The sequence below is a fragment of the Sceloporus occidentalis genome, unplaced genomic scaffold (genome assembly GCF_023333645.1).
Source record: "Sceloporus occidentalis isolate IW3139 unplaced genomic scaffold, rSceOcc1.0.p SCAF_54, whole genome shotgun sequence".
Taxonomy (NCBI): domain Eukaryota; kingdom Metazoa; phylum Chordata; class Lepidosauria; order Squamata; family Phrynosomatidae; genus Sceloporus; species Sceloporus occidentalis.
This window is the reverse complement of record NW_028317034.1, coordinates 5,850,312-5,876,478: the sequence shown is the minus strand read 5'-3', so window position 1 is coordinate 5,876,478 and position 26,167 is coordinate 5,850,312. Positions and strand designations below refer to the sequence as shown.

The window sequence follows — 26,167 nt, the reverse complement described above, 5'->3', positions numbered from 1 at the left end:
GCGCACAACACTGAAGCCGTGCCCACCGCCGTCCGTGCCCTCTGAACCGGGAGAAGACAGAAGAAGGAGATCGAAGAGGAGGAAAGGTAGGAAAGAATTCAGGGGGAGGGGGGTAGAGAGGGAGGGGGTAGAGAGTGAGAAGGGAGGGGGGAAGAAAGTATATTGGAATAAATAAACAGTGAGAATGAGTGAGAGAATAAATGAATGTGTGGATGCATTGTGAGAATGAGTGAGAGAATGGTTGAATTGTCTGAATGAGGGATAAAGTTAATGAGTTTGTGAGAATGCATTGTTAGCAATCATACTCCTATCATGCCAAGCCAGCTAGTACATGCAGGAATCTGGGAATGCCTGGGCATGATAGGAGTGTGATTGCTGTTAACAATCATATATATATATATTAATATTGTTATTTAATTTTTTTGTCCTATTTTGGTGTGTTACTTACTTTAAATAAAAGTGTGAGATTTTTTTTTTATGGTGGGGGGTCATATTCGGTTTCGGCCAAGTAAATGCTGCATTTTCGGTTTCAGTCCAGAATTTGTTTCTGTGCATCCCTACTACTAAGCCAGACAATGAAGTGGTAGGTCTACACCACATCAATGTTTGGCTTACTATATTGTGATAAGAGATATGCTGCACTATTGTCAATGTCTGGCTCAATGTATAGTGATAGGGATTACTCTGTACCACCATCAATGTCTGCCTCTGTATATAGTGATAGGTGTTATGCTGTACCACCGTCATTGTCTGCCTCAGTATATAGTGGTAGGTGTTATGCTGTACCACCGTCAATGTCTGCCTCAGTATATAGTGATAGGTGTTATGCTGTACCACCGTCAATGTCTGCCTCAGTATATAGTGATAGGTGTTATGCTGTACCACCGTCAGTGTCTACCTCAGTAGATAGTGATAGGTGTTATGCTATACCACCGTCAATGTCTGCCTCAGTATATAGTGATAGGTGTTATGCTGTGCCACCATCATTGTCTGCCTCTGTATATAGTGATAGGTGTTATGCTGTACCACCGTCATTGTTTGCCTCGGTATATAGTGATAGGTGTTATGCTGTACCACCTTCAGTGTCTGCACCAGTATATAACGATAGAAGCTATGCAGTTTTAAAGTGGGGGGGGCAAATACAGGATCCGCCCCAGGTGCCAAATACTCTAGGTACGCCCCTGAGTCCTTATAATATTTTTACTGTGATTCTGAGCGGAAATTATGGTCTATGCTATTTCTGTGGCAGGAGTAGGTGGGATAATGACAGATAAGAACTATTCAGTCCTTTTGGTCTACCCATTTTTCTTGATATACTCAGGCTTTGTTCAAATTTGTACTACATTTTCCTGGTCTATTGCGCTATGGAAATAGCTGGAACTATTGGTTGGACCATTGATTGAACAAAAATGCTTTGGCATCTGCAGAGGTCATGAAGGCATGGTCAAAATCAAATCATTGAATCCAGGACTTCACTTATCATCTATGGCATGCCTAGGTGGTAAGCTTGCAATAGCGGGTCCGCCTTCTTCTGCACCAGTCTTGCCCTACTATGTAGACAGCCATGGACAAATGTAGTATATTATGTTTTATTAATGTCTAGATATTGATGACTTCTTAACAAATAAGATTAGTACTGCAATTTGTTTTCAATATCCTCTTAATGGCTGTTGGATAGTTTTGATTTAACAGTATGTCGAAAAACCGGGGCTCATAGATATGTGGGGAAAAAAATTAAACAAATATAGTGTAATAAATCTCTGCACAAAAAATAAAGTGTGATATTAATTGCACTCACAAGTGTGTTTGGAAGTGATCGCTCATCAATAATCCAGACTCTTTTCTGTCTTGGAATTTCTGTGATGAAAATCAGAAAACGAAATAGTGCAATAAAAGTTGGTGTTTCTTTAATGAATAAAGGTAAAAAACTTACAAGCGGATGGGCATAACGGATATGTTATGAGTAAAAGCAGTGTGAGGATGTCCTTCACAGTAGCAGAAATGATGATCAGTATTTTACGCATTTTACGCATAACATATCCGTTATGCCCATCCGCTTGTAAGTTTTTTACATTTATTCATTAAAGAAACACCAACTTTTATTGCACTATTTCGTTTTCTGATTTTCATCACAGAAATTCCAAGACAGAAAAGAGTCTGGATTATTGATGAGCGATCACTTCCAAACACACTTGTGAGTGCAATTAATATCACACTTTATTTTTTGTGCAGAGATTTATTACACTATATTTGTTTAATTTTTTTCCCCACATATCTATGCGCCCCGGTTTTTCGACATACTGTTTCTAACAACACTTGTGAGGAGTGTTAATTTCGGGAGCAGCAAGATTTGTAGGGTAATTATATATATTTTTTACGATTCACCCATTTGTGGAGGTGTTCCCATTTCTTTCTAGTTTTGATTTAAGCCTGGCTTCATCTAGACAATGAAAATAGCTTCCCCCGTGGATGTTTTTGTCATAAAAGCAATAATCTAGTTCCAGAGATTACAAACACATACATATTTGAACATCAGTCTAAATGTCTACCATTCGTTTTTTCAGAAAACTGTGGGACGTATTTTCCAGCTGTTAAAAGGGATCCAAGCAAATATTTAAAGCCTTGCCCGGAATCTGTAAAAAACTGGATAAGGAGCTTGAAAAATGCCGGAAAAGTCCTTTTATTAATTACTAGTTCACACAGTGACTACTGTAGACTGTTGTGTGAACACATCATCGGGTGAGTACCTTCTAATGCTGTTGTTATGTTTTTTTGGCTATTATTGTGTTGGATTGTTAATTCATTAGGTGGTTAAAAAGCCAAATTGTATTCAACTGTATATGTATAAAATGAATAACTTACATAAACTAAATTTTATTATAAATGAACATTGAACTATACAAAAACATTATATGTAATGGTAGCTTTGAAGGTGAATATGAATGAGAATTATTTCGTATTAAATGAGAAATGATTATGAGAAAAATTACTTGCATATTACCAAAAATATGAAGTCAATGTTATTAAATGTTAATACATTGATACTTCTATTGGCCTATACCTGAACATCACCTTAAATATAGATCTTTTCTGTCCTAATTTATTGGTTTTGTTGTCACCTTTTCTATAGTGTTTTGGAAAATGTTGATGACGATAATAATTTGCTAAAGGAGTAAATATAGTAAAATACTTGCTTGAAATTGATTATGTTGCTTATGTGGTGATATTGATTGTAAGAACTTGCAATTTCATGAAGAACCAGTAGATGTCAAAGTTGCACCAGTTGCTACCTCCCTTTTTCAACATAGCCAGGGAGTCAGAGAGCATTTTTAATAAAGTGTTAAGTGAGCGCCTAATTTATAGTATTTATAAAGTCATCTAGTATCTGCAAGATCTGTAGTACAAAACCTAATTCCGCTGTTGCTATCAATAAACACATGTATCTACATCTTATGAAAATTGTTATATTTTTGGTTGCTTTCTTTTTTTAAAGTGACACATCCAGACCCCACTGCCAACATGTTTGAACAGAACTGTTTAGAAATGCCATATCAGTCATTTTTCCTTATACAGTTTTCACTGTTATCTGTCACTTGTAAAGATGCATACTATAACGGAAGATCTCTTAGGAACAGCAATGATATATATTATGCGGCCAAAGTTAAATGCCCAAGGTGCAGACTGATATTTTTAACGCATTTGTAAAGAACTATTTTAATGTAACTGAAATATGCTGCACAATAAATAATATTAATTCCTAAATGCCAGTCATCATAATGATTAAGTAATAACCCTTTATTGATGGCATGGTATCTTTGCATTTATTTCCTTCCTATAATCTGTTAATATAGACAGTACTCTGCTGCCATCTGCTGAAAACAACCATGTAGTATCATTCTCACCTAAAATAGGGATTTACTGGTTTATCCTACTTGTTTTGTAATCTCTCAAAACACTGAAGCTTTTAATAATACTATACTTTCATAATTGTTATTCCATACCTTTCATAATAAGGCTCATAGTGACTGTAGCTTTTATTAATCTGTGCACTGTGCTCTCTATTTTCCAGTACTTCAAATTAGTTCTTAAAATGGAATTTCAGGCTCATCATATAGTCTGTTAGAAATGTTTTCCCTAATGTTTGAGCAGTCCGGTACTGTTGGGACAGTTATGGAATGATCTTGATTATTATCTGTGCACGTCTATGCCATGCAGGAAATACATGAAAATGAATGATATCATAATGTATTTTCCAAGTTTAAATTTTTTTAAAAAAAATAATTTATTTCAATTTTAACCTCTTGAGGACCAATGCCGTGCCTGGTATGGTTATTGCCCTATAACTTACAAGACATAATGAATTGGGTGTTTTTAAACTCAGGACAAATATTAGAATCTGTTTAGTAGGCCTTATCATTAGCTGTTGTAGATGAGTAAAAGATTTTTAAAATAAGAGTCACAAAAAGGTTTTTTTAATGTTGATATGATCAAAATAATGTAATCCAAGCCACTGTTCTGAAAACAAACGGGAAAAAAATTATATAACTTGTGTGAGTACACTAAATGAGAGAGAAGAAAATGACAGCTAACAGCAACGGCTGCAAACATTTTAAAACAGCCTCTGTCACAAATGGTATTCTGTAGCGCTGTACAGTGTGTAGACAGGACATGACAAAGTAGTATATAACATAACAATAAGACTTACAGAAATAGGTGAGCTCAAACGAGTTTACAATCTAGAGGGTGTTAGGGTATATTACGCAAGAAGTAAAAGTGCCACTGTTAGGGACCACGCTAATACAGGTATTGCAGGGGAGGGACTAGGAAAGGTGAGCTAAGGAATATGGAAGGAAGGATGTTAACACGTAAGTTTGTATGCGTCCTTAAAGAAGTGGGTCTTGAAGGACGGAAGGCAGAGAGAAAAACTGATAATCTGGGGGAGGGCATTACAGAGGATAGGGGAAGCCCTCGGAAAATCTTGCAAGCATGCATGAGAGCTAGAAGTCCAAGAGGACAGTCGAGATCATCGGATGAGCAAAGAGACTGGTTAGGAGAGTATTTAGAGATAAGTGATATAAGTAGGGGAGCCACTATGAAGAGCTTTGAACGTAAGGATTTTGAAATGAGTTCTGAAGCGCACAGGCAGCCAGTGAAGAGACTGACAGAGGGGATGATTGTTAGTAAGACAGGGTTACAATAGTTAAGGTGGGAGATAATGAGGGCATGGACGAGAACCTTAGTGGCATCTTGTGTTAGCAAGGGATAAGTACGGGTAATGTTTTTAAGACAGATTGGATGTAGAGGTTGTGTAAGAGGTCAGAGTTAAGGGTGACACCAAGGCAAGGAGCGTGAGGGGACGCGGAGATGATTGCACCATTGCATCTTGACGCTGTTGATGGAAAGTTAACATTAAAGGAAGCGAAGAGGAGATGTTTGGTTTTGGAAAGATTGAGTTTTAGGAAACATGCAGACATCCAGTTAGAGACAAAGGCAATGCAGGTAGTCACATAATCTAAGAGGAAAGAAGGGAGAGATCAGGAGAGGATACGTAGATATGGGTGTCAACTGGCATCCAGGTGGTATTGAAGACCAAAGATTGAGGTAAGTTTGCCAAGTGAGGTATTGTAAGTTGTGAACAGGAGGAGTCCTAAAACTGAGCCTTGGGGAATCCTGACTGAGAGAGGAAGGGGACGTGAATTGTTACTGGAGAGGAAGACACTGAAGGTACATTGAGAAAGGTAGGATGAGAACAGAGTAATGGAGACCAAGATTGTGATACAGTGATACCACCCATGCATTGGGTTTGCCTGGCTGTTTTGGGGCAAAAAGGCCACACTTTGGGCATGCACATTTTTCAATGTTGAACATTGAGGCATTACACCCACACCGTTTGGGTGCAGAAAGCGAACGTAGATTGCTTTCTTCACCGGTTTGAAGTCATGACGGTCCTGGCAGGTCAGTTGTCGTAAACGGTTTGTTTTCACGTGACATGCCTGGACCGTCAATTGTCATCAAAGGGGTTCTATACGCGTAGAACAGTTTTATATAAATTAATTTACTTCATTAGATTTTTAATATAATAGAATTTAGTTTTAGTTTTATTTAGTATTAATACTTAATATGTATTATATATTATAAATGTGTATGGGATGCTAGTAATGTCACAAAAAGGACAAGCACCTACATGAGTTTGTTGGAGATCTATTTCCAAAACCATAGGCATTAATATGGACTCTGGAAAGGCTTTGCACAATATTTTGAGGTATGCCTGCGGGACTTTGTTCCCATTCAACCAAAAGAGCAATTTATGAGGTTAGGTACTAGTACTTAGGCACTAAAGTACAGGAATGCCTCGCTTTCAATGTACATTCCAGCTAATTCTAAAGATGTTCATTGGAGTCAAGATCAGGGATCTGTGCAGGAAACTTGAGGTCATCCATACCAAACTCCTTCAAACCTGTCAGGGTTCTCACCCTTACCCCACACCACTACTGGCTTCTCTGCTCAGTACAGGTAAACCTTAGCTGATGACTAACAAGCAGCCTCTCCCCTCTCTCCATGGTTACCTTTTAATCAGCCAGCCCCTTCCTTCTTGTGCTCTGGCTATTTAGCTGCTAAGCCTCAGTACCTATCTGCCTTTCCATGGTCTCTGACTGTTTTCTGCCTTCTCCATTAGTCTGCAGTTTTTCTGTGCATGATCCTTGCCTGGCCGAGTTCCCTTCTCCGGTTCCTGATCCTGATTATGTTCTTGACCACACTGACTTAAGTGTCAGTGTGGTCAAGAGGTTAAAGGTGATTTAACTGCATACATTGCCTCATTCTGATTTGGCCTTCCCCAAACTGGTGCCACAAAGTTGGAAACATACAATTGTCTAAAATGTCTTTGTATACTGTAGCATTACCCTCCATCAGACTTCCAGATAGTGAAGCATGATTCATCACTCCAGGTAACACATTTCTACTGCTCTAGAGTTCATTGGAGGTATGCTTTATATCACTCCATCTGAAACTTGCCATTGTGCATAGTGATCTTCAGAGACAATTGTCTTTACCTTTACCTCATGTATGAAGTAACGTGTTATATTTATTGTATATATTGCATACACATCATCTCTGTTTACATCTTAGGTGCCTAGTTATAGATACAGATTGCTTTATACTAAGAGACCAAGTAAATAAATAATTTCCTAGATATTATAACATTATAAAATAAGTATTAGGCTAGGTTTCCACTTGGGTTTTTGTCCTGCGTTATTTTCTTGATGAAAAACGCCAGGAAAAACGCCAAGAAAACTGCCACTGCATTTACCTGCGTTTTGGCGTTTTTTCTGGAGTTTTTTCTGGCGTTTTAGCCTTTCTGTGGAAATTGCTTTTTTGACCTTAGGCAGTTTTTCCAGCCTTTACACGTTAGAATTGTCACCCAGCTAAAAGGGATTAGGATAAATGGCAAGTATCTGCCCCCTCCTGATGTCATTTCCTTGGTAGAGTTCTACTTAAACACACCCCGGCAGACCCTTTTGTCTCTTTTCTGTGGTTTGTAAGGCATGCTTTATTCCGAATGTCTGCTCCTCTAGGAACATTGGCCCCAAATGATGGTGCAAATTGTTTGCTGTTGCTTTTGGCACGCAGGATCCAGTTGGGTATGTTTGTTTGTAATGGCATGTTTGTTCCAAATGGTGTAAAATTCAATATGAACTTTGTTTTTTTGTGAAACTGTTTGTTTCCAGCCTATTTCTCATAGGACACACAGATACTGGGTCCATCCTCCGCATTGTAACTGTGGAAAAAAACGCCACAAAAAACGCCAAGGCAAAACCCACACGGCTTTTTCATGGCGTTTTTTCTCTCCCATAGACTTCTATTGGAGAAAAACGCCAAGATTTCCTTGCAAAAAACGCCAGAGTGTCAACATGCTGCGATTTTGAAAAACTGCCACAGAGCCCAAAAAAGCAGAAAAACGCCAAACAGAAAAACGCCAAGTGGATATGGCATTGTTCACTAAAAAAAAACGCTGTGTGGCTGAATTGGCGTTATTATGGGCATTTTTAGCAAAAAAAACCCAAGTGGAAACCTAGCCTCAGTGATGTTTGTTTGTTTTTCCTGATGTCCTATGTAAGCAACATTATACAAATAAGCTTTTTGTTTCTATTTCAACTCAGAGCAGTAGGAAGCTTGTTGGTACAACCAGTTCATGGTGGATGAATATTTACTCTCAGTTGAAAATGATGTAATTTGTGTCTTTCTTGATATTCCAGGAAGGACTTTGAAGAGATGTTTGACATTATAATAACTAATGCCTTGAAGCCTGGATTTTTTTCTCTCACTCCACAACAAAGGCCTTTCTGGACTCTCGGTAAGCTTTGCAGAAAAATAATTAACTATAACTCAAATTGTAATAAGTTAGAGGATGACCTTATGATGCTTAAATATGTCAATATTATTAATAATTATTAATAATATGTCAACCATGTAAGTCAATAATATTAAAATAGTTAAAAAAAAAAAAATGGCAACATGTAAAGAAAAATTCCCACGGAACCTTCCAGTTCCAAAAAATATTTTAAAAAAAAGGCAAAAAAAAATTAAAATTAAAAATAAATTATATATATATATATATATATATATATATATATAAAATATTTTATAAAATTAGCTCTTCATTTTCTCACATGGCAAGAGTTAAAATACTGGCATGTTAAATGCCCATGGGGTATCTACTTGAATGATTTGATGGGGTAAATTAAATTGTCCGGGTTCAACAATGTCCCAGTTAACATGACCACATGTCTACTTTCTAATTGTAAAAATGCACACGTCACAAATGTAGCCCTTTTGCCCCAAAACAGCCAGGCAAACCCATGGCTGATATCACTGAACACATAAATCAGAAGATAAAAATTCATACACAAAATAAAATGTGTGTGAAAAACAAACGCAAAAAAAATAACTATCACAAAGTTTGACAAAGACTGGTGGTAGAATTAGTGCATGGAAAGAGTTAAAATACTAGCATTTGAAATACCCTGGGGTTAAATCAGCCATTGTCACGAAGGGGTTAAAATTTTTGCTGTACTCGTATTTAGCTGTAATTTTCTTGTTTCTCGTTCATTGTATCCACACACATTATATATATATATATATATAAATATATATATATATATATAAATATATATATATATATATATATAAATATATAGTGAAGAACTTCGCCTGTATTTGAACTACCTTTTACTCATTTACAAAAGCTAAAAAAAACCCCTGCTAAATAGATTCTATTTGTCCTAAGTTTAGAAATATACATGTTTTTATGTTTTTTTTTTCAAGTTATAGGGCCATAAGTACAAGTAGTGTTTTGCTATTTCAAAACCATTTTTTCAAATCTGGTAAACATTTCCCCAAGTCCTATTTGGGACATCTTTCAACTCGGCCAATTTAATTTACCGTACCATTACCATCAGAGCCGGCCTTAGGCGTTGTGGCGCCCTGTGCGGACTACTCCACCGGAATAGTCCAGCGCTCAACATGAGATGCCGGCACCGCGACGGAGTCCCGGAGAGTAAGGGGCGCCGAGCGGGTGCTGAGAACTTCACGAGCAACCGCTCGGCGCCCCTGCCCGAGACTTAGATTAATGTATCGGGGTTTTTTTTAAACTTTATTTAACATGAATGATGTTAAATAAAGTTTAAAAAAACAAAAACAAAAAAAAACGATGTTTCAAGTTAAGTCGCGGGCAGGCGCCCCTGCTACCATGGCGCCCTGTGCGGTCCCACAGGTCGCACACCCCTAAGGCCGGCCCTGATTACCATGACCAAACCATACATTTTATTTTTTTTTAACTAGACACCCCATAGAAATGTTAGTATTTTTTTTATATTTTTGGACTATTTTTTTATCATTTCACATTTCATTGCCACTGGCTTGTTTCCCTGATGGTGACATCACTGCATAATTATTTTTAAATGTTACCATATTTTTTCAATTTTTCTACTCACATTGTGATTAGAAAGCTGGAGAGCCCAGAGTTCTCGCAATGACGCTTGTGACCGCTCTCCGGAGCAGTCACAGTGCAACCTGTGTTGGACCACATGCACCTGCATATAATCACAAGTACATTATTGTTTATTAACATATACATTCCTTAATGATTATTAGCATTTGAAGACATGCAACTGTGGTCGTGTTATCTGTCTTTTTAATGATTACTTTTATTCAAAGGGACCAATTGACAGAACTGGTTGCAACTTCTGGGCAAGTTAACCTGAAGAGTTAATATGATTTTCTATTAGTGGATGAGGACTTTTTTATGTGGATGAAGGCGGATATAAAATAGATTATTTTTCGTAAATTTGGCACAATTAACTTTGGTCATATCTCTAATAGGCTGCAAGTTAAATAACTAGCACTCACAATTTGGGTATTCTCTTCACATCTTCAACAGTGTTTGTGTGGAGCTAAAAGCCGCACTGCTAAGGTCATCCCTAGGTGAGCAAAGAGGAAGCCAATCAGTTCCTAAAAACACTCCCCCCACCCTCCCGGAAACAATAAAGGAAACATGAAAAGTAACAAAAGTGCAGTGGTTGTAAATATATTTCTCTGTAGCATCTAATCTTTGTACATTACCATTGCATTGTAAAGGGTGTTGCTGAGTAAATAATAAGAACCTTCCCGCACCACTGTTGTGTCATTTCAGTGGGTTGGCTGCTTCTTCCACGGAAGTCCCTACCCTGTGCCAGTAATCCTTGTACATCGTCTATCTTTTTTAAGGCCATACAATCTTTTCCACAAGGTCAGAGCTACTCTGTATGTGTTTTCCACAGGTTTTCTAGTGTACACTTTGTCTATGATTTCTGGAATTTCTCAATAAAAATACTTAATTCTATAGAGGCGTAGGCTTGTAACATTTTTATTATTATTTAAGAGTGCACTGGTGTAGGTCACCAATCTACTGTATGGATATTTCTATTTAAAATGTAATTTTTATGTATGTACATTTTATATTCATACCTACGAGTATAGGTTAAGGGAACTTATTGGAGGTCACAATGCCCAAGGCCCCATTAATGTTAAAGATGGTCCTGCATACAACATGGCTGCAAACTCCTAGAGTACAAACATACATGTTTACCGATGGTGTATATACTCATATATATAAATTTCATGTAAAACAGTGAATTCTAATCATAATATGGCAAGCTCGGTGATATAAAACAATGGAACAAACAGTGGGTGGCATTTTGCAGTAGGATAACTGTGCTTCTAACATAGTTTTCATCTTCAGAACCTGCACATAAATTTATTTAATTATTTTTAATTTCCTAAAAAGACATGTTCCTTTGATTTACACCTTATGTTGCCTGCAAGGTGCCTGTTCAATTTTATTGGTTTATTGATTTAATTCAGTGTGAAGTAGAATATGATTTTAAACTAAAGATTGTTTATAAAGAACAGTTTTGATGTTAAGCTTGAAAGTGGTTTTATAACAACCAATAAAATGTTCCTGCTTAATGGGCCATTATCTTAGGTGTGATGGCAAGATAAGACCTCTTGAAAACTTGCTCTAGAGTTGCTCTTTATAAGCCTTTCATTAAGTTAAGCGGTTAAGAGTTAAGCAGCAGGTTAAATAGCCATATTTCACCTTCAGCACATTTTTTTATTATTTAATCAATTTTTACTGACTTTATCTGCATAAACCACAGTAGGGACAAGGATACGGAAACACTGTCTGGCGCAGGCTCATCTTAATTAAGATAATCAACACTCATGAACTCTGTATACCCCTAACAAAATGTAACACTGGCGAGAGTACAACCAGGCTATACTGTAAATGAAATATGAATACTATGTGTCACATGGAAAGCGGGGTTGGAAAAAATGGATAGGTTAAAGAAAGGGAGGACTGGGAAGGGGAGAGGGGTACCAAGACCCAAGAACACTTTTCAGAATGCGACCAAGTCAGATCTATTATGTGTGTAACAAATTTCTCGTCTAGGGATCTCCAATAAATTCCACCCAATAGAACCAGGTTCTGTGAAAACTCTGTTTCGTACTCTGTTTTCAAAACGAGTTGCCCGGGTGTTTTTGACCCTCAAAATCCATTTCTAGTATGACGGGAAAGACAGCTTCCCCCAATGGAGTGGTATCAGGGCTTTGGCTTTGTTCAAGAGACACTTAAAAAGCAGAAGCAGTGAGCCAGGCAGGAAGGAAGAAAGGTGTTCCATAAAACTTTGCCAACTATTTGGTCCAGAAGGAAACCAGGAGCGGACACTCTTACCACCTGGGGAAACTCCACACCTCCAAAAGGAGTCCGGGCGATCTGGAAACATTTTGTGGATCCCCAAGGGTGTATAATACCAGTTCAAGAGCAACTTATATGACATCTCTTGGATTTTATCGCTCAAGAAGCATTTGTGGGTCAGGACAAAGATGTTTAGCCATTGAGCCTTAGGGAGAGTTGCATGGCATTTTCCCCTTTGCTTACAAACTCTGATGTACTACTGGCTAGTAATAACTGGTAGATAATGGAAATCCCATGTAAAGGCAGAGAATCACATGCCCCAAGCTCCTCGAACTGTGTCAAAGGTCTTAATAGGTTGTGCTTCTGTGGTATGGATGAAATAAAGCTCCCCACCTGAAAATAGTGAAACAGAAATGGTGTTCTGTCTGATAGGAGTGTTGTACCTCCCTGGCTTGGTGTCAGGGTTGAGGTTTAAAGGTGTCAGGAGTGATTGGTAAGTAGTCAATTTTATATTTTCGTTGTGTCCTTATGGACAGAGAAGGTGGTAGGGACCAGAGGGTCATCTCTAGTCAGAGCTCCTGGGAGAAGGCTAATAGAGATTGTATGAGCATGGGCTTCAACATCAATCCATAACTTATGGGAAGGATGGAGGGTCCACTCCAAAATTCTAAGGAGATGGCACACGTGGTAGTATGATTTCAGGCACGGTAGAACCATCCCTAGACCTTGGCTGCACCAGTAGGTACCTCCTGATTTGAGGAATGGGTAGGTCCCTCCTGACACCTACAGTCCCCCAAATGCTTGGGTCATGCTGAATTGACTCTAGGATGGGTTCAAGAGAAAGAACAAAGAGCAGTGGAGAAAGTGGATAACCCTGCCTCGTACCATTAGAAATATTGAAGACCTGAGAGAGTGCACAGTTGACTCAGGCCCAGGGCCAGTAGTACAGGGAAGCAATCCAGGGCAAAGCCCGCCTACAGAAAATGTAGTCCATAAATCCCTATGTCATCAAAATATAGGTACAGGAACTTCCCTTTAAAATATGTTAAAGTAATTAGTTCATATAGTGTTCCAATTCTTAATTCACTTAGTTACCTAACCAGGTCTTTACAAAAAAAAAAAGCCTTTAAGCGTTATAATACATATAGAGAAGCATATATTATAATGAAATATATTCTTTATATATTTTAGAAAATGACGTAGAGATTGATGCATTACCATCCCTGAAAAAGTCAGGATGGTACTCACAGGGCAACTGGATACAACTTTATGACCACTTAAAGACATTAACTGGAAAACCTGAACCCAAGGTAAGACAAACATGTGTTTGTGATATAGGATGGAATTTGTGGAGTGGGTGTCAAGTTGGAAATTGTTTCCAGTACTAGATTCTTTACATTAGAAATAATATTTTTGTTATATATAACCCAACTGTCCTCAAAATATTTTTTCTGTGAAGACCATTTAATGTAGATGTTTATTTGATGGTGCTCTGGTGTTTATTGCACATTTCAGTTTTAAGTACAACTTCCCCTTTAGAACTGTATTGTTTTGAAAGAAGAGGTCAAGGTCAAGAAACACTGCATACACAGCAGGGGCAAGGCTATGAACAAATAACAAAAACAAAGCAGGAATTGGCAGCATGTTAAGACGTCACAGTGAAGTGACAATGTGAGGGAGGGGTTGGTGGCTTGTACTATTGGCTAATACCCATAATGACTGCACACCGAATAAAAACGCTAAGGTTCATACTTTGGACACTTGCTATGGTTTTATGTCATTAAATGAAATCATACCCATTTCCAGAGTAATTATAAATCATACATGCTTTATGTCATGATGAATAGTCATAACACTACTGAGCAAAACATTTTAGTTTTCTTGGGAAGCCAGCAAGAACTCAAGATAAACTGAGTAAAGCTGTGACCAAATTAATTGCATAATCAACCTTGTGGAAATGCTTAAAACTTTTTGCATATCTTAGGTGGTACAGGTATCTTTATGTTTTAAAGGAATATTCATTTTGTGTGTTGTGATTGTATATATGCCAAACTATAGCAGAACTCTCTTAACCTTACCCTATAATGCCCCATCAGCTTTGGCCTTTTGAGGACATGTGAGAAGGAAAGCATGGTCATCTGGCTGCAATAGCTTTGAAGCCCCAAGGATTGTCACAAGCCACGTGTCACAGTTAGGTTGAGTGTGAGTTTAGCATATCACCTTTTTGTTTTGACAATATTGGGCAGCACACTAGGCAACCTGGGAACCCTTCTTAGCACTTTTTATTTTTACGTATCATTAGAACAGCTTTTAAGCTAGGTGTGTGGTGTATGGGAATTTTTATCACACCTAGTATATTGTTTTTCTCTTGCAAATAGTGGCAATTGCACCACTATTTCCACAGTACACATGTTTTTCTTTGATCATTTTCCATATGAGCATCACAGGAGACAAAGCATCGGAATTTACAAATGGATTTTTTGAATCACAAGAAATGCCCTTGCGGGGAAGGACCAAAGAGAGATGGCCCTCCCACAGGTTTTTTGGTTGAGGAGGGAAAGAAGGGGTTGCATTCCTAAATACAATATTTTATTTTTCCTCAAAAAATAGAACTTAATACATATTTTGGTTCACCTAAACAAAAACCTAAACCATGTTTAGTATTTAGTTTTTGCTGAAGTTGTATGCCAGATGTTTTTTCAGGCAACAAGTGATGCCCTCTGGCCAGAAGCGTGGGCTGCAGATGTAATTAATAAGAACAGCTTCTTTGAGAGGAAGTATCTTTTTGCCCTGACATACTGTCAGATGAAATTACTACTTTCTTGTCTGAAGATAACACAAATCAGTTTGCATTTAGTGCTCTATTCTTTGGGACCAAAGCTTTCATAATAAACTATTATTATGAGCTATGTTTGACTTTCTTTCTCTGAGATACCAGATGGCTGAAAAAAATTAAAATTTAAGAGGATTATGTAGTAACTCTGATACATAAAATCAAGTATTTTGTCAGCATTACACATCCAACAAGCCAGGTATATTTTTGTTTCAATCAGCACAAAAACGGATTCTGTTAGGTATTTAATGAATGTTTAAGACCCTTGGTTCGGCTGGCTGTTTTAATGCAAACAATGTTGTTAATACTCCCCTTTTTGTACATAGTCTCATCATTAGCATTATAACCCAGAGTGGAGGTTTAATACACACAGGCGATTTATGGCAAAATATAAAGTTCCAGTTATTGGGCAGGTTGCATAATAGCTTTGTGTCACAGGGTGCATCTGCAGAAACTTCAGTCAGGCCTAAAATAGGAATACAGTTCTTTATAATTGGTTTTATTGGGGTGCATATGTGAATATATGTGTGAATACTGCCAAAAAAGCTTAGCTCATAAAAATCTATACAACTATACCTAATGTAAGCAGGGCCGGACTGGGAATGAAAAGCAGCCCTGGAAACGTTTGGACACCAGCTCCATATATTTTATCTCGTGGTCGAGCTCTTATACCCACATGCAGCCTTCATACATACCTGATTCACATAATTTGCCATCCAAATAACTATACATCACTCATTTTTATCACATTATTTGTATTAAAATCCCAGAAACCAAAAATGTTAAAAGGCTCAAATTAGTTACAGAGATTAGACATAATGGAATCAAAACATTTGCTACTGCAAAAACTTTTAGATTAAAAAGTACCAGTTCTGTCAGTGTGTATGTAAAAGCTTCTCCCTTAAGGGGGAGGACAGGGAATTGTCCCCTGTAGAGAAGAATGAAATCAGGCCTTACAATTAAATTGGGTTTCACAGACTCTGAAGATCCCAACCCCATCCAAGTTTCGACTATACCTTTGTGATAAGATCTGCATATTGAAATAATCCTCTCTCTGAAGTGACTACAAATTCCAGAGGGCGTTTTATCGCTGGATAAGTAAAAATTAAATAGTTAATTTTATTCCTAAAGAAAGTTAAGTGCCAGGAAATAGATGACCAAACACACACCAGGACTCTGCCACACCGACACCCAAACACACATGCCACAAGCCACAACAAAGTATAAAAAAAATTATTTTCTCCCCTCTTTTGTCATTAACCCCCTTTTATATTTTTGCCCCTAGTGTATGAATGCCCCATTAATGTGTTCCCCCCAAAACCTTGTGTGTCGCCCCCCTTGTATATTGATGCCCCCACCCCTTTAGTATTCGTTAATGTGATGCCCCCCATACCTCTGTGTATTGCCCTCTGCCAGACTCCCCTTTTGTATTGATGTAGTGATGCCCAACCACCCTCTTGTCTATTGATGCCCCCCACTGCCATGTGTATTACCCCCAACCACCCACCCCCATTTCTGTTTATATTGATTTTGTAATGCAAAAACCCAGCCACCACTCCTTAGTTTTATTTAGTTTTTAATGATGTCCCAAGGCAATTCACCCCCTCCCTTGAATATGGGTCCCCTTTCCCCTAAACCCTATTTTTCTGGGAAATACTTAATTTTTCTTTTCTCGGTTATAGAAGCCCTAGGGGAAGTGTCAGCAGCAGCCTGAGGCTGCCAGAAAGGAGGATCCAGGTTCCCTGCAGCTCGGGGGTTGGGATCTTAGTCTTATTGTTAGACCTCTATTTGAGGTCCGATTATAAGACGACGTTGAATACAAGACAAGGGGTATTTTTCAGAGTATTTGCTCTGAAAAAAACCCAACACTATGTTCGAGCAAATACGGTAATAACTAGGAAGTGCTAAATTCTGCTAATTATGTGGGTTGCGTAGACTGGGCAGAGAATTTTAAGCTGTACTGCAAAGTATCCTTGGAATTTGTTTCCAAATGTTGGCAGCTATGGTGTAGCCCAGTTTATACTTCATAAGATAACATCATAGTGTTATGTGTCCAAAACTATACATCATAATCTTCTTGAGATTCTTTGAGTCATTTACCATAAAAACAGATTTGCTAATGATTAATGAAGATATGCATTTGTATGTATAATGACAAATGAATCACCGTCATTCAGGTTTCTCCATCGGTGTGCTTTGCGCCATCCTCTGATGCTTTTAATGCTGGAAACACTTGATGGCATTTCTATATAATCCACAAAAACAACAATAGAAAAGTCATGCAAAATACAGAGAAGCATCAGCAACCACATCACATATTTTACATTTATAATTTCCAGGGGAACAGATGTAGCTTTGTAGCAGGAGTTACACCTTTGGATGGAGGGGATCAGGAGAGTGAGGACTGGTGATTAATCCTCCTCCTTCTCACATCTTTGATTGTTTTGTTTTGTAGATTTGATATACAACATAAATTGTAGTAAGGTAAAAGTGATGGAATATTCCTCCTCTTAAGATTAAGGGGGTAGCAGGTATTATTAAACACTCATCCACACCCACCAGGGAAGCCAGAAGACTTGCTACAGGAATCTTGTTGCGCTACTACGGCTGCAAGGGATTCTGGGTAGGTATATGTAAACAAGGTTAACAATGATCAACTTTCGCCTCTATCCACTTTATAAATGGACCCCTTGGAGCAAATGTGCTCTGTACTAGACAGTCTTTAAACAAAGCTTGGGACAGAAGTGCAGAAACCAGAATACCACTCATGGGCAGCTTTGTATTCCTTAATGGCACTCATCCACATGATGTGGATATAGATAAAGCGGCAAAAGGTGATAAATGTTGGCTTTATTTACATATACCTGCCCAGAATACCTTGCAGTAGTGGCATCAAGATTTCTGTGGGAAAATTGGGTCTCCTGGCTTGCCTGGCGGATGTGGATGAGTGTGGTAGCCTCTGCTACCCCCATAGATTTTATAGTGAGTCCTGTAGTTGGTGAGACTGCTTTAAAACTCACTTTTATTTTGTTGTTTTTTCCTTCAGTGATTTATCTCTGACTCTTGGTGATTATTGTATAGCTATACCAATTTTACACTTGCCTCATCCTAACCTTCTTATTCAGACTAGAAAAATAAAATATACGTTTTTTTATTATTTTGTATTCTAGTTGTGTATTCTGTTATTTTTCTGTTATTTTCCATATGCTTTCTGGCCTGCAGGTTGTGTATTTTGGTGACAGCATGCGGTCAGATATTTTCTCAGTCCGTCGCTATAGTAACTGGGAGGCTGTCCTAGTCCTAGAGGAGTTGGAAGGTGATGAGGTCCATGAGCCAGACGTGACAGACTTAGGATCTTCCTTAAAGAAAAAAGGAAAGTATGATGTAAGTGATCCCTACAGATGTTTCCTTTGGGAATAAATGTTAAATTAACTTGAGATGTTGACCATTTGTGGTTGAATAACTCTTCAGGAATGTACTGCTAGTAGAAGTCTAGAGTAATTAGTCATATGCTGCTCTCTAAAAAATTACAAATTGTTTTAATATATCACACTTGAGTTATTTTCAATGTTTACTTGATCTTTAACATGCTTATTTTGTTTTGGAGGTCTTGTACGTACTATGTTTCTCATAAGTCATTAATGTCAAGAAATGTATTTGCTACTTTCATCTGTAATAAGCACCTAGCAATGTGATGACATCAGTCCCTCAGTGTCACACTACCACACGCACCTATCATGACTGCTTATATTTACTGCATTCAAAGACTGCTGTAAACATTGTCTTTAATCTTTCTAATCATATTAAATATATTTGTTACCCCTTCAGTCTTGCTCCCTGGTGACCATTCTGTTGGGTACCTTTGAATACGAAAGGGAAATTTGAAGCTAACAGCAATGACATTTGCTGTGACTTCCCTTGTTATTTATCATGCCTATACTGTCATGTAAAATTGCACTTTGCGTTTATTTGCTCAGTAATATAACTGCACGTAGGTAAGTACTGATTTCACCCATGCATAGTGACATCTTCCAAAACAGCTGTATAGATTCAAATCAGAATACATAGAAAAGTTGGTACTTAACACAGTTTGCAGGGAGGCCCATGATTTTGTTGCCTCTGGTGGACTCCACCCTTGGATCTGACTTACCAGTGGCTCCGGATCAAGGACATGACATCATACTACATCCTCAGTTGCTTTGGACGTAGAGAGGAGTATCAAAAAGGGTTAAGGACTTCCAGGCCCCTTTTGATTTTGAACCTTTGGGCAGATTAAGGGTTAAAACTCACTTTATCAAGACGCCTAGATACTTTTCAGCAAAAAAATATCTCTTTGTGTGTCTGTAAATGCAATAAAAAATATATTGCGCTATAGCTATTAAATAATTACAGACACAGCACTGAGATTGATTTTGAGCAGCTGTAGAATTTTTTTCGCCAGAGTTAACAAGAATGCGTCTAAAATCCGTACACACTGTACAGGCGTAAATCTGGTTTTACAGCAGCTCTGTATTTAGCTAGCAGACTGTTGAAAAGTTAATTTAGGGAAATAATTGAGAGGAAATGTGCATCTAAATATAACCTAGCACGAGGTGTTATAAAAACACAGCCAATGCTTTGAAGAAATTTGGGTATTTTTGGACTTGTTAAGTATGGTGTTTTATTTACACTTTGTACTCTATTCCATTACGACTGTTTGATTTCGATCCTCCCTAACTCCTAGATTAATAAAACACTGTGATTCTGGATTCATGCTAGTGTGTCAACAGATTGTAATTATATTTGCTGGAAGAGTCTAATTTGTTGAGATCCAAGGGATGAGCCATACATTGGGACATTGGGTTAGGTAGTAATTGAATGCCATAGTCAATAAATAAACCTAGAGATCCAATGCCAGATATGCTTCCCCCTTAAAGATGTGGTCTGGATGGTCAATTACCGTATTTGCTCGATTATAAGACGAGGTTTTTTTCAGAGCAAATGCTCTGAAAAATACCCCTCGTCTTCTAATCGGGGTCGTCTTCTAATCAGACCTCAAATAGAGTCTGATTAGGAGACTAAGATCCAGATCCCCCGCACCGCTGCAGGGGACCTGGATCCTCCTGTCTCACCCCCCCCCCCCATCATACACACACTTACCGGTGCTTCCTGCTGTATTGCCGGGGCAGCGGGTTGACGTCTACGCAATCCGCGTAGACAACGTCCGCTGCAGCCGGAAGGAGGTGTGGCTAGCAGCGGGGGTTGTCTGCGTCCGTCGCGCAAACCTTCCCCGACTGTCAGAGATCAGAGTTCCCCGCACCGGTGCGGGGAACTCTGATCTCTGACAGCCGGGGAAAGTATACGCGACGGACGCAGACAACCCCCCGCTGCCAACTCCACCTCCTTCCGGCTGCAGCAGAAGGCGACGTCAACCCGCTGCCCCGGCTGGAAGCACCGGTAAGAGAGGGCTGAGAGGGGAGGGGAGGGGAGAGTGTGTGTGTGTGTGTGTGTTAGTTAAATGGGGGTATAGGGTGTGTGTGTGTGTGTGTGTGTGTGTGTTAAATGGGGGCATAGGGCATTTCTGGAGTGGCGTTAAGGGGGCATTTAATAGAGCACTCTGCCTCCTGAAATGCCTTATACACCTATATGCCGCTCTGCCCCATAATATGCATTTTAACCCCCTAAATGCCAGAGTGGCATATAGGGGTATAAGGCATTTCTGGAGGCAGAGTGCTCTATACAATGCCTTTTAACTCCCTTAATGCCACTCTGCCTCCTGAAATGCCTTATACCTCCCTATATGCCACTCTGCCCCATAATATGCATTTTAACCCCCTAAATGCCAGAATGGGATATAGGGGTATAAGGCATTTCTGGAGGCAGAGTGGCATATAGGGGTATAAGGCATTTCTGGAGGCAGAGTGGCACATAGGGGGTCAAAAGGCATACCATGGGGCACAGTGGCATATAGAGGGTTAAAAGGCATATCATGGGCCACAGTGCCATATTGGAGTGGCAAGCCTGGGGGCAGATGTGCGTAACTGGGGGACAGGTTGGAAAATACAAGAAATAAAAACAAAAAAAATATTTTTCTCAATCATAGCTTTTATTAAAAAAAATAGTTTACATGAATTAACATTTACTGGTAAAACTTTTTTCCTTTAGGGTCGTCTTATATTCAGGCTTTTTCTTTTTTTCCTAAGTTAATATTCAGATTTTGGGGGGTCGTCTTATAATCACGGTATTTTTACTAAATAAAGGGATATTCATTTACATTTATATATTGAAATTATCTTTAGGGCAACTAGCAGCATGTTTCACAGCAACTAGCTAGTTTTCTTCAATTTAATTCTCTAGTTAAATACTGTATTGGCTCGATTATAGGCCGCACCCGAATATAGGCCGCACCCTAAAAGTTAGGTGCTTTTCTAAAGAAAAAAATGTCTTAGTAAAAAAAAACATAGAATAGAAATGCTGCCACTCTGCCCCCCCAAGATATGCTGCCACTCTGCCCTCCCCCAAGATATGCTGGCACTCTGTCCTCCCCCGATATATACTGCCACTCTGCCCTCCCCCGAGACATGCTGCCACTCTGCCCCCAAGATGGTCCCCCCCCTGACATACAAAAGCAGACTCCCGGGTGTCTTGCGGGGCCAGCAGGGGACATCTACGCAACACGCGTAGACAACTTCCGGTGCCAGCACTTTCCGGCAAGGGATATTATTGTTAAATCACATCGAGCAGCGGAGGTTGTTTACACGCGACGCCGCAGCCGGTGAACGTCTGCACGATGCGCTTAGATAATCTCCCGTGCCGGCACTCCTCCCGTGGAAAGTGCTGGCAGGGGAGGCTGTCTCAGCGTCTTGGAGAGTAGGATGCAGGTCCCCTGCAACTTTGCGGGGAATCTGTATCCTAACCCTGCTGCCTGACCGACGTCCAGGACATGCAGTGCGATACGAATTGCGCATTCCTGCGCTAGACCCTGAATATAGGCCGCACCCCCACTTTAAAAACTTAAAGTGGGGGGGTGCGGCCTATATTCGGGCAAATACGGTAATTTGGTTTTCATGGGGTTCTCCATTTAGAGAAAGTTAGAAGTTATTAGGGCATATTTACTATTCCTTGTTTTCTATCCTTATATCTTAACTGCTTTTGCGTATTCTTAACCGAAAGATAGAATACGTAAATGTCATCCTTGTTTTTTTTTTTTAAGGCTGTACTTTACTATAATATGGTAGAGTTTATAAAGTTTTTTTTTTATGGTTTATTCAAATTTTACCTACAGATTTACAGAAAAAAATCAAAGGGGGGTTGGAGATTACAAAATCAAAACTAGTAAACACAATTAGGGTTATTTAACAACAGTAGTTGGAAATCAGTATATGGCTAAGAATGCTTAGAAACCACAATATGTCCTTTTGGTGTTTTTCTGGTTTTTAGAGACTTGCACACATGCATGTGTAGATATATTTTTTTTAAGGGCTACTCTATCCATCATATGCACCTTAGTGCATGTGATAGCTGAGAGGTTCCCTTAAGAAAGGTTAAATGTACGTGGTCACGTGGTGTCATCCTTGCAAACACATCCTGACACGTTCATACCAGTTAGCTCCAACCCTAGCTCTGCAAATGTCCTGGGGATGTCGAATGAGACCCCCTGTGTACATGCAGGAAAACACTCCCATTGATTGGCTGTTTCATGCAATCGAATCAGTGGTCAGAATTGCCAGACCACAGAAGAGAGAAGGAGCTACATCTTCTCTTTAAGGTAAGTGATTTATTCATTTTATAGCATGCATATTAATATACTTAAAAGGTTTAAGGACAGTTTAATGTCACAGGCAGCCTCACCAAAGAAAAATGCATATCAATCGTGTGTTTATATTTAAGTAAACATATTCCAATTGGAATGGCTGGACAAATAGAAATGAAACCTAGAAGCTTTAGTGTGTACTTGCAACTAAGTGCTTTAGTTGCAAGTACACATAAAGTGCACTTGTCGTTTTTTTCCCATATTCACCCTCAAACATATCCTTGACTTGTACTTACCTACTGTTGACATGGTTTTTAAAGGTGCTTCAGAACATGATGTTTTTGCCTTATCCACCAGAAATCTCTGTAATAGCACTCAATCACAATCCTCGAGCCTAGTCTGGTTCAGTACTTTTTTTTGTCTGAGCCAGTATATGAGCTCTCTGGGCTGTGAAGACAGTAAGTGAGCTATATTAACAGTGATTAAGAAATCTTCTCTTGGTACACATTGTGTGTCATGCAAAGTCAGGTTTTTTCCTGCTAGTTAAGGTTCCTAAAGTAGTGTGTTAATTGTATGTCTCTTTATTAATGTAATGTTTTATTTTTGTTTTAGAGTCTTCAGCATCAAGAACCATATTTTGTATCAAACAAGTGGGGGTCCTATTTTGCAGACACCCTCACTGACCTGAAAGGTGCACAGGAAACTCCTATAATAACTTGGTGTTGTGCAAGTATCATGAATTACAGCACTATCACCATCCCAAGCATTAAGGCAATAGTAGGTAAGCTATACACTGAATGTGGTGTATTTTTGCCCTAAGTAACTTACTAATCATCCAGGTTGCAAGCTTGCGAGCAGGACCCTGTTCACCTAATGTTCCAGTTTGTCTTAATTTCTCAGTTCTAGTTATCATACCCTTTGAATGTAAGCATTGTAAGAAGCTCTGCGTAAATTATTGGCTCTATATTAATAAAAGATAATAAACTCCAAGTGTTACTTTTTTGCTCTATACTTTCTTTATTCGTGTATAGTTGTTTGAACTACAACCTCTATTAGTTTTTTCTGACACATTTATAGAATGTAAGCAGATACCGATAGTAAAATAGGTGTACTTCAACACAATAGACTAGGAAAATCAGGGATCTCCTGGTCTCCAGGTCAGTACCTACCAGACACAGCCTTGACAGACACTGGCAGACACCTTCAATTTAGCCAGAACTAGGTGGCACCTTATGACCTGGAGTGCATGTACAGCCAAGTGGCCCCTGCAGTCACGTAATGTTCCCATCCCCTATATTGAACCAATCCAGGCACTGATGTTGGGTGAAAAGCCCTGGTTCAAAATCGGTGTTCCAGTTCATGCTAAAGATGTTCAGTGGGGGTCACGGTTCTCTGCAGGCCAGTCGAGTTCCTCCATACCAAACCATGTCTTTTTATACCTTGCTTTGTTCATAGTGGCACAGCCATGCTGGAACAGGAAAGGACTTTCTCCATATTGGTGCCACAACCTTGAAAGCATACATTTGTTCAAAGTATGTTTGTATGCTGCAGCATTAACGTTACCCTTCACTGGAATGGAGGAGGCTAGTCCAAACCCTGTAAAACAGCTCCATACCATTAACCTTCCTCCACCAAACTTTACAAAAGGCCATATCCACCAAACCAGATTTGTCCATTATTCATTACTCCAGGGAACATGTTTCCATTGCTTGAAAGTCCGGTGACGGTGTTTTTTACACCACTCCAGTCAACACTTGGCATTATCCATAATGATCTTCAGCTGTCTTGCAGCTGCTCAGCCATGAAAACCCATTCATTAAGCTCCAGGCAAACAGTGCAGGTGCTAATGTTGCTTCCAGAAAGAGTTTGGAATTCTGTAGTGAGTGATGCTACAGGAGACAGGCAACTTTTATGCACCTTAGAACTCATTGCCCCCACACTGTAAGTGTGCATGGTCTACCTGCTTTGTGGCTGAGCTGTTGCTACTCCTAGACACTTCCACTTTAATAGCACTACCCGTGGACTGGGGCAGGCGATGGCATGCCTATGTGCTTCATTTTATATACCTGTTAGCAATGGGTGTGGCTGAAATACCTAAAGTCAATAATTAGGAGGGGTACCTACAAATGGTTAATGACGATTGAAATTTAATTTATTCCAATAACAAACATTTTGTATTTTTTTCAGACCTGCCTTTGGACTACAAGTTTACCAGATTCTCTAGCAATAACTCAGACATTGATGGTTACTATCCACAACCACCCAAAGTCTTGCTACTTCAGAAAAAGGAAGGGGCTGCTGCATAATTGTTCACATGGTTTCCTTATCCCATAAATGGCTGTAACTGTTTCAAACCTTATATAAAATGAAAAACAAAAATGGTGTCTGCCCCTTAAGGTCTGTGACATCATGATCTTGTGTCTTCAAAATCAGATTTTGGAATTGAACATGGCACTTCATGTTCAAAGGGCTGTTTAGAACTGATGATGGACAGAAAGTCAGACGTTTCAAGCTATTATAGTGTCTTTAATACATAGATTATTCTGACCAAATAGACTGTTGTAAACACTTGTTTCCAGAATAAAAGTACTCCTTAGCTAGTAGTAATTTAATAAAAAATATGTGGGCTAAATATGGTCATGCAGAGAGTACTGTTTTGTAATGGTTTTGTATTGGACTCACATATAGTAAGAAACGTGCCAGTCTGACATTTTTATAAATGTGCCAAGGAAGGATGATTTTACAAAATCAAATAATTATGATACCGTGTTTTATGGTTGACTAAATAAAGCAAATATTACAATATATGTGTTTTAATGTGAAATATGTGCTTAGTGTGTGTGTGTTTATTTTCATGTCATACATGAAAGTACGGAGAAGATATACTGAGATGTATAGTGTATAGTGTCATTCTGAATCATGGAAAGCATAATCATACGCAGTGCTGTATTTGGCTATATCAGAGCATTTGAAAAAATCTTGAAAATATGCAATTGCAGTCTTTCATAGATCAGTAAGGACTTGCAAAATTTCTGGAGGAACTGCATCTGAAGGAATCCATATAATTGTGTAAACATGGAAGAATCTTATAGTAGCAGATCTTTCCCTTTCCCCAAATACTACATTTTGACTTGCATTTAAAAGTTGTATTATCTTTAGTAAATAAACATATGTATGTTTATTTGTAGTATATTAAGTAAATAAACATATGTATGTTTATATGTATGCTATGTTTAATAATTATAATGAGAATATATATATATATATATATATATATATGATGTATGTGTATCAAAAACCCATCTTTTATGTTAGCGGGGAAAGGCATAATGAATGTCCTGTTCTTAAGGTATGTGTGATTATTCCT

The 26,167-nt window shown here is 38.7% G+C and overlaps 1 protein-coding gene across 1 annotated transcript in view; it reads left to right on the top strand.

Moving 5' to 3' along the window:
• Positions 1-25,106, top strand: part of LOC149288070 (5'-nucleotidase domain-containing protein 1-like) — a 109,822-nt gene extending 84,716 nt beyond the window's left edge. The window contains exons 7-12 of the mRNA XM_089492213.1: positions 2,565-2,739; positions 8,256-8,353; positions 13,427-13,545; positions 18,291-18,452; positions 23,413-23,581; positions 24,988-25,106. Coding sequence (XP_089348339.1) covers positions 2,565-2,739; positions 8,256-8,353; positions 13,427-13,545; positions 18,291-18,452; positions 23,413-23,581; positions 24,988-25,106 — 842 coding nt within the window. The remainder of the gene's footprint in view (positions 1-2,564; positions 2,740-8,255; positions 8,354-13,426; positions 13,546-18,290; positions 18,453-23,412; positions 23,582-24,987) is intronic.
• The last annotated feature ends 1,061 nt before the right edge of the window (positions 25,107-26,167 follow it).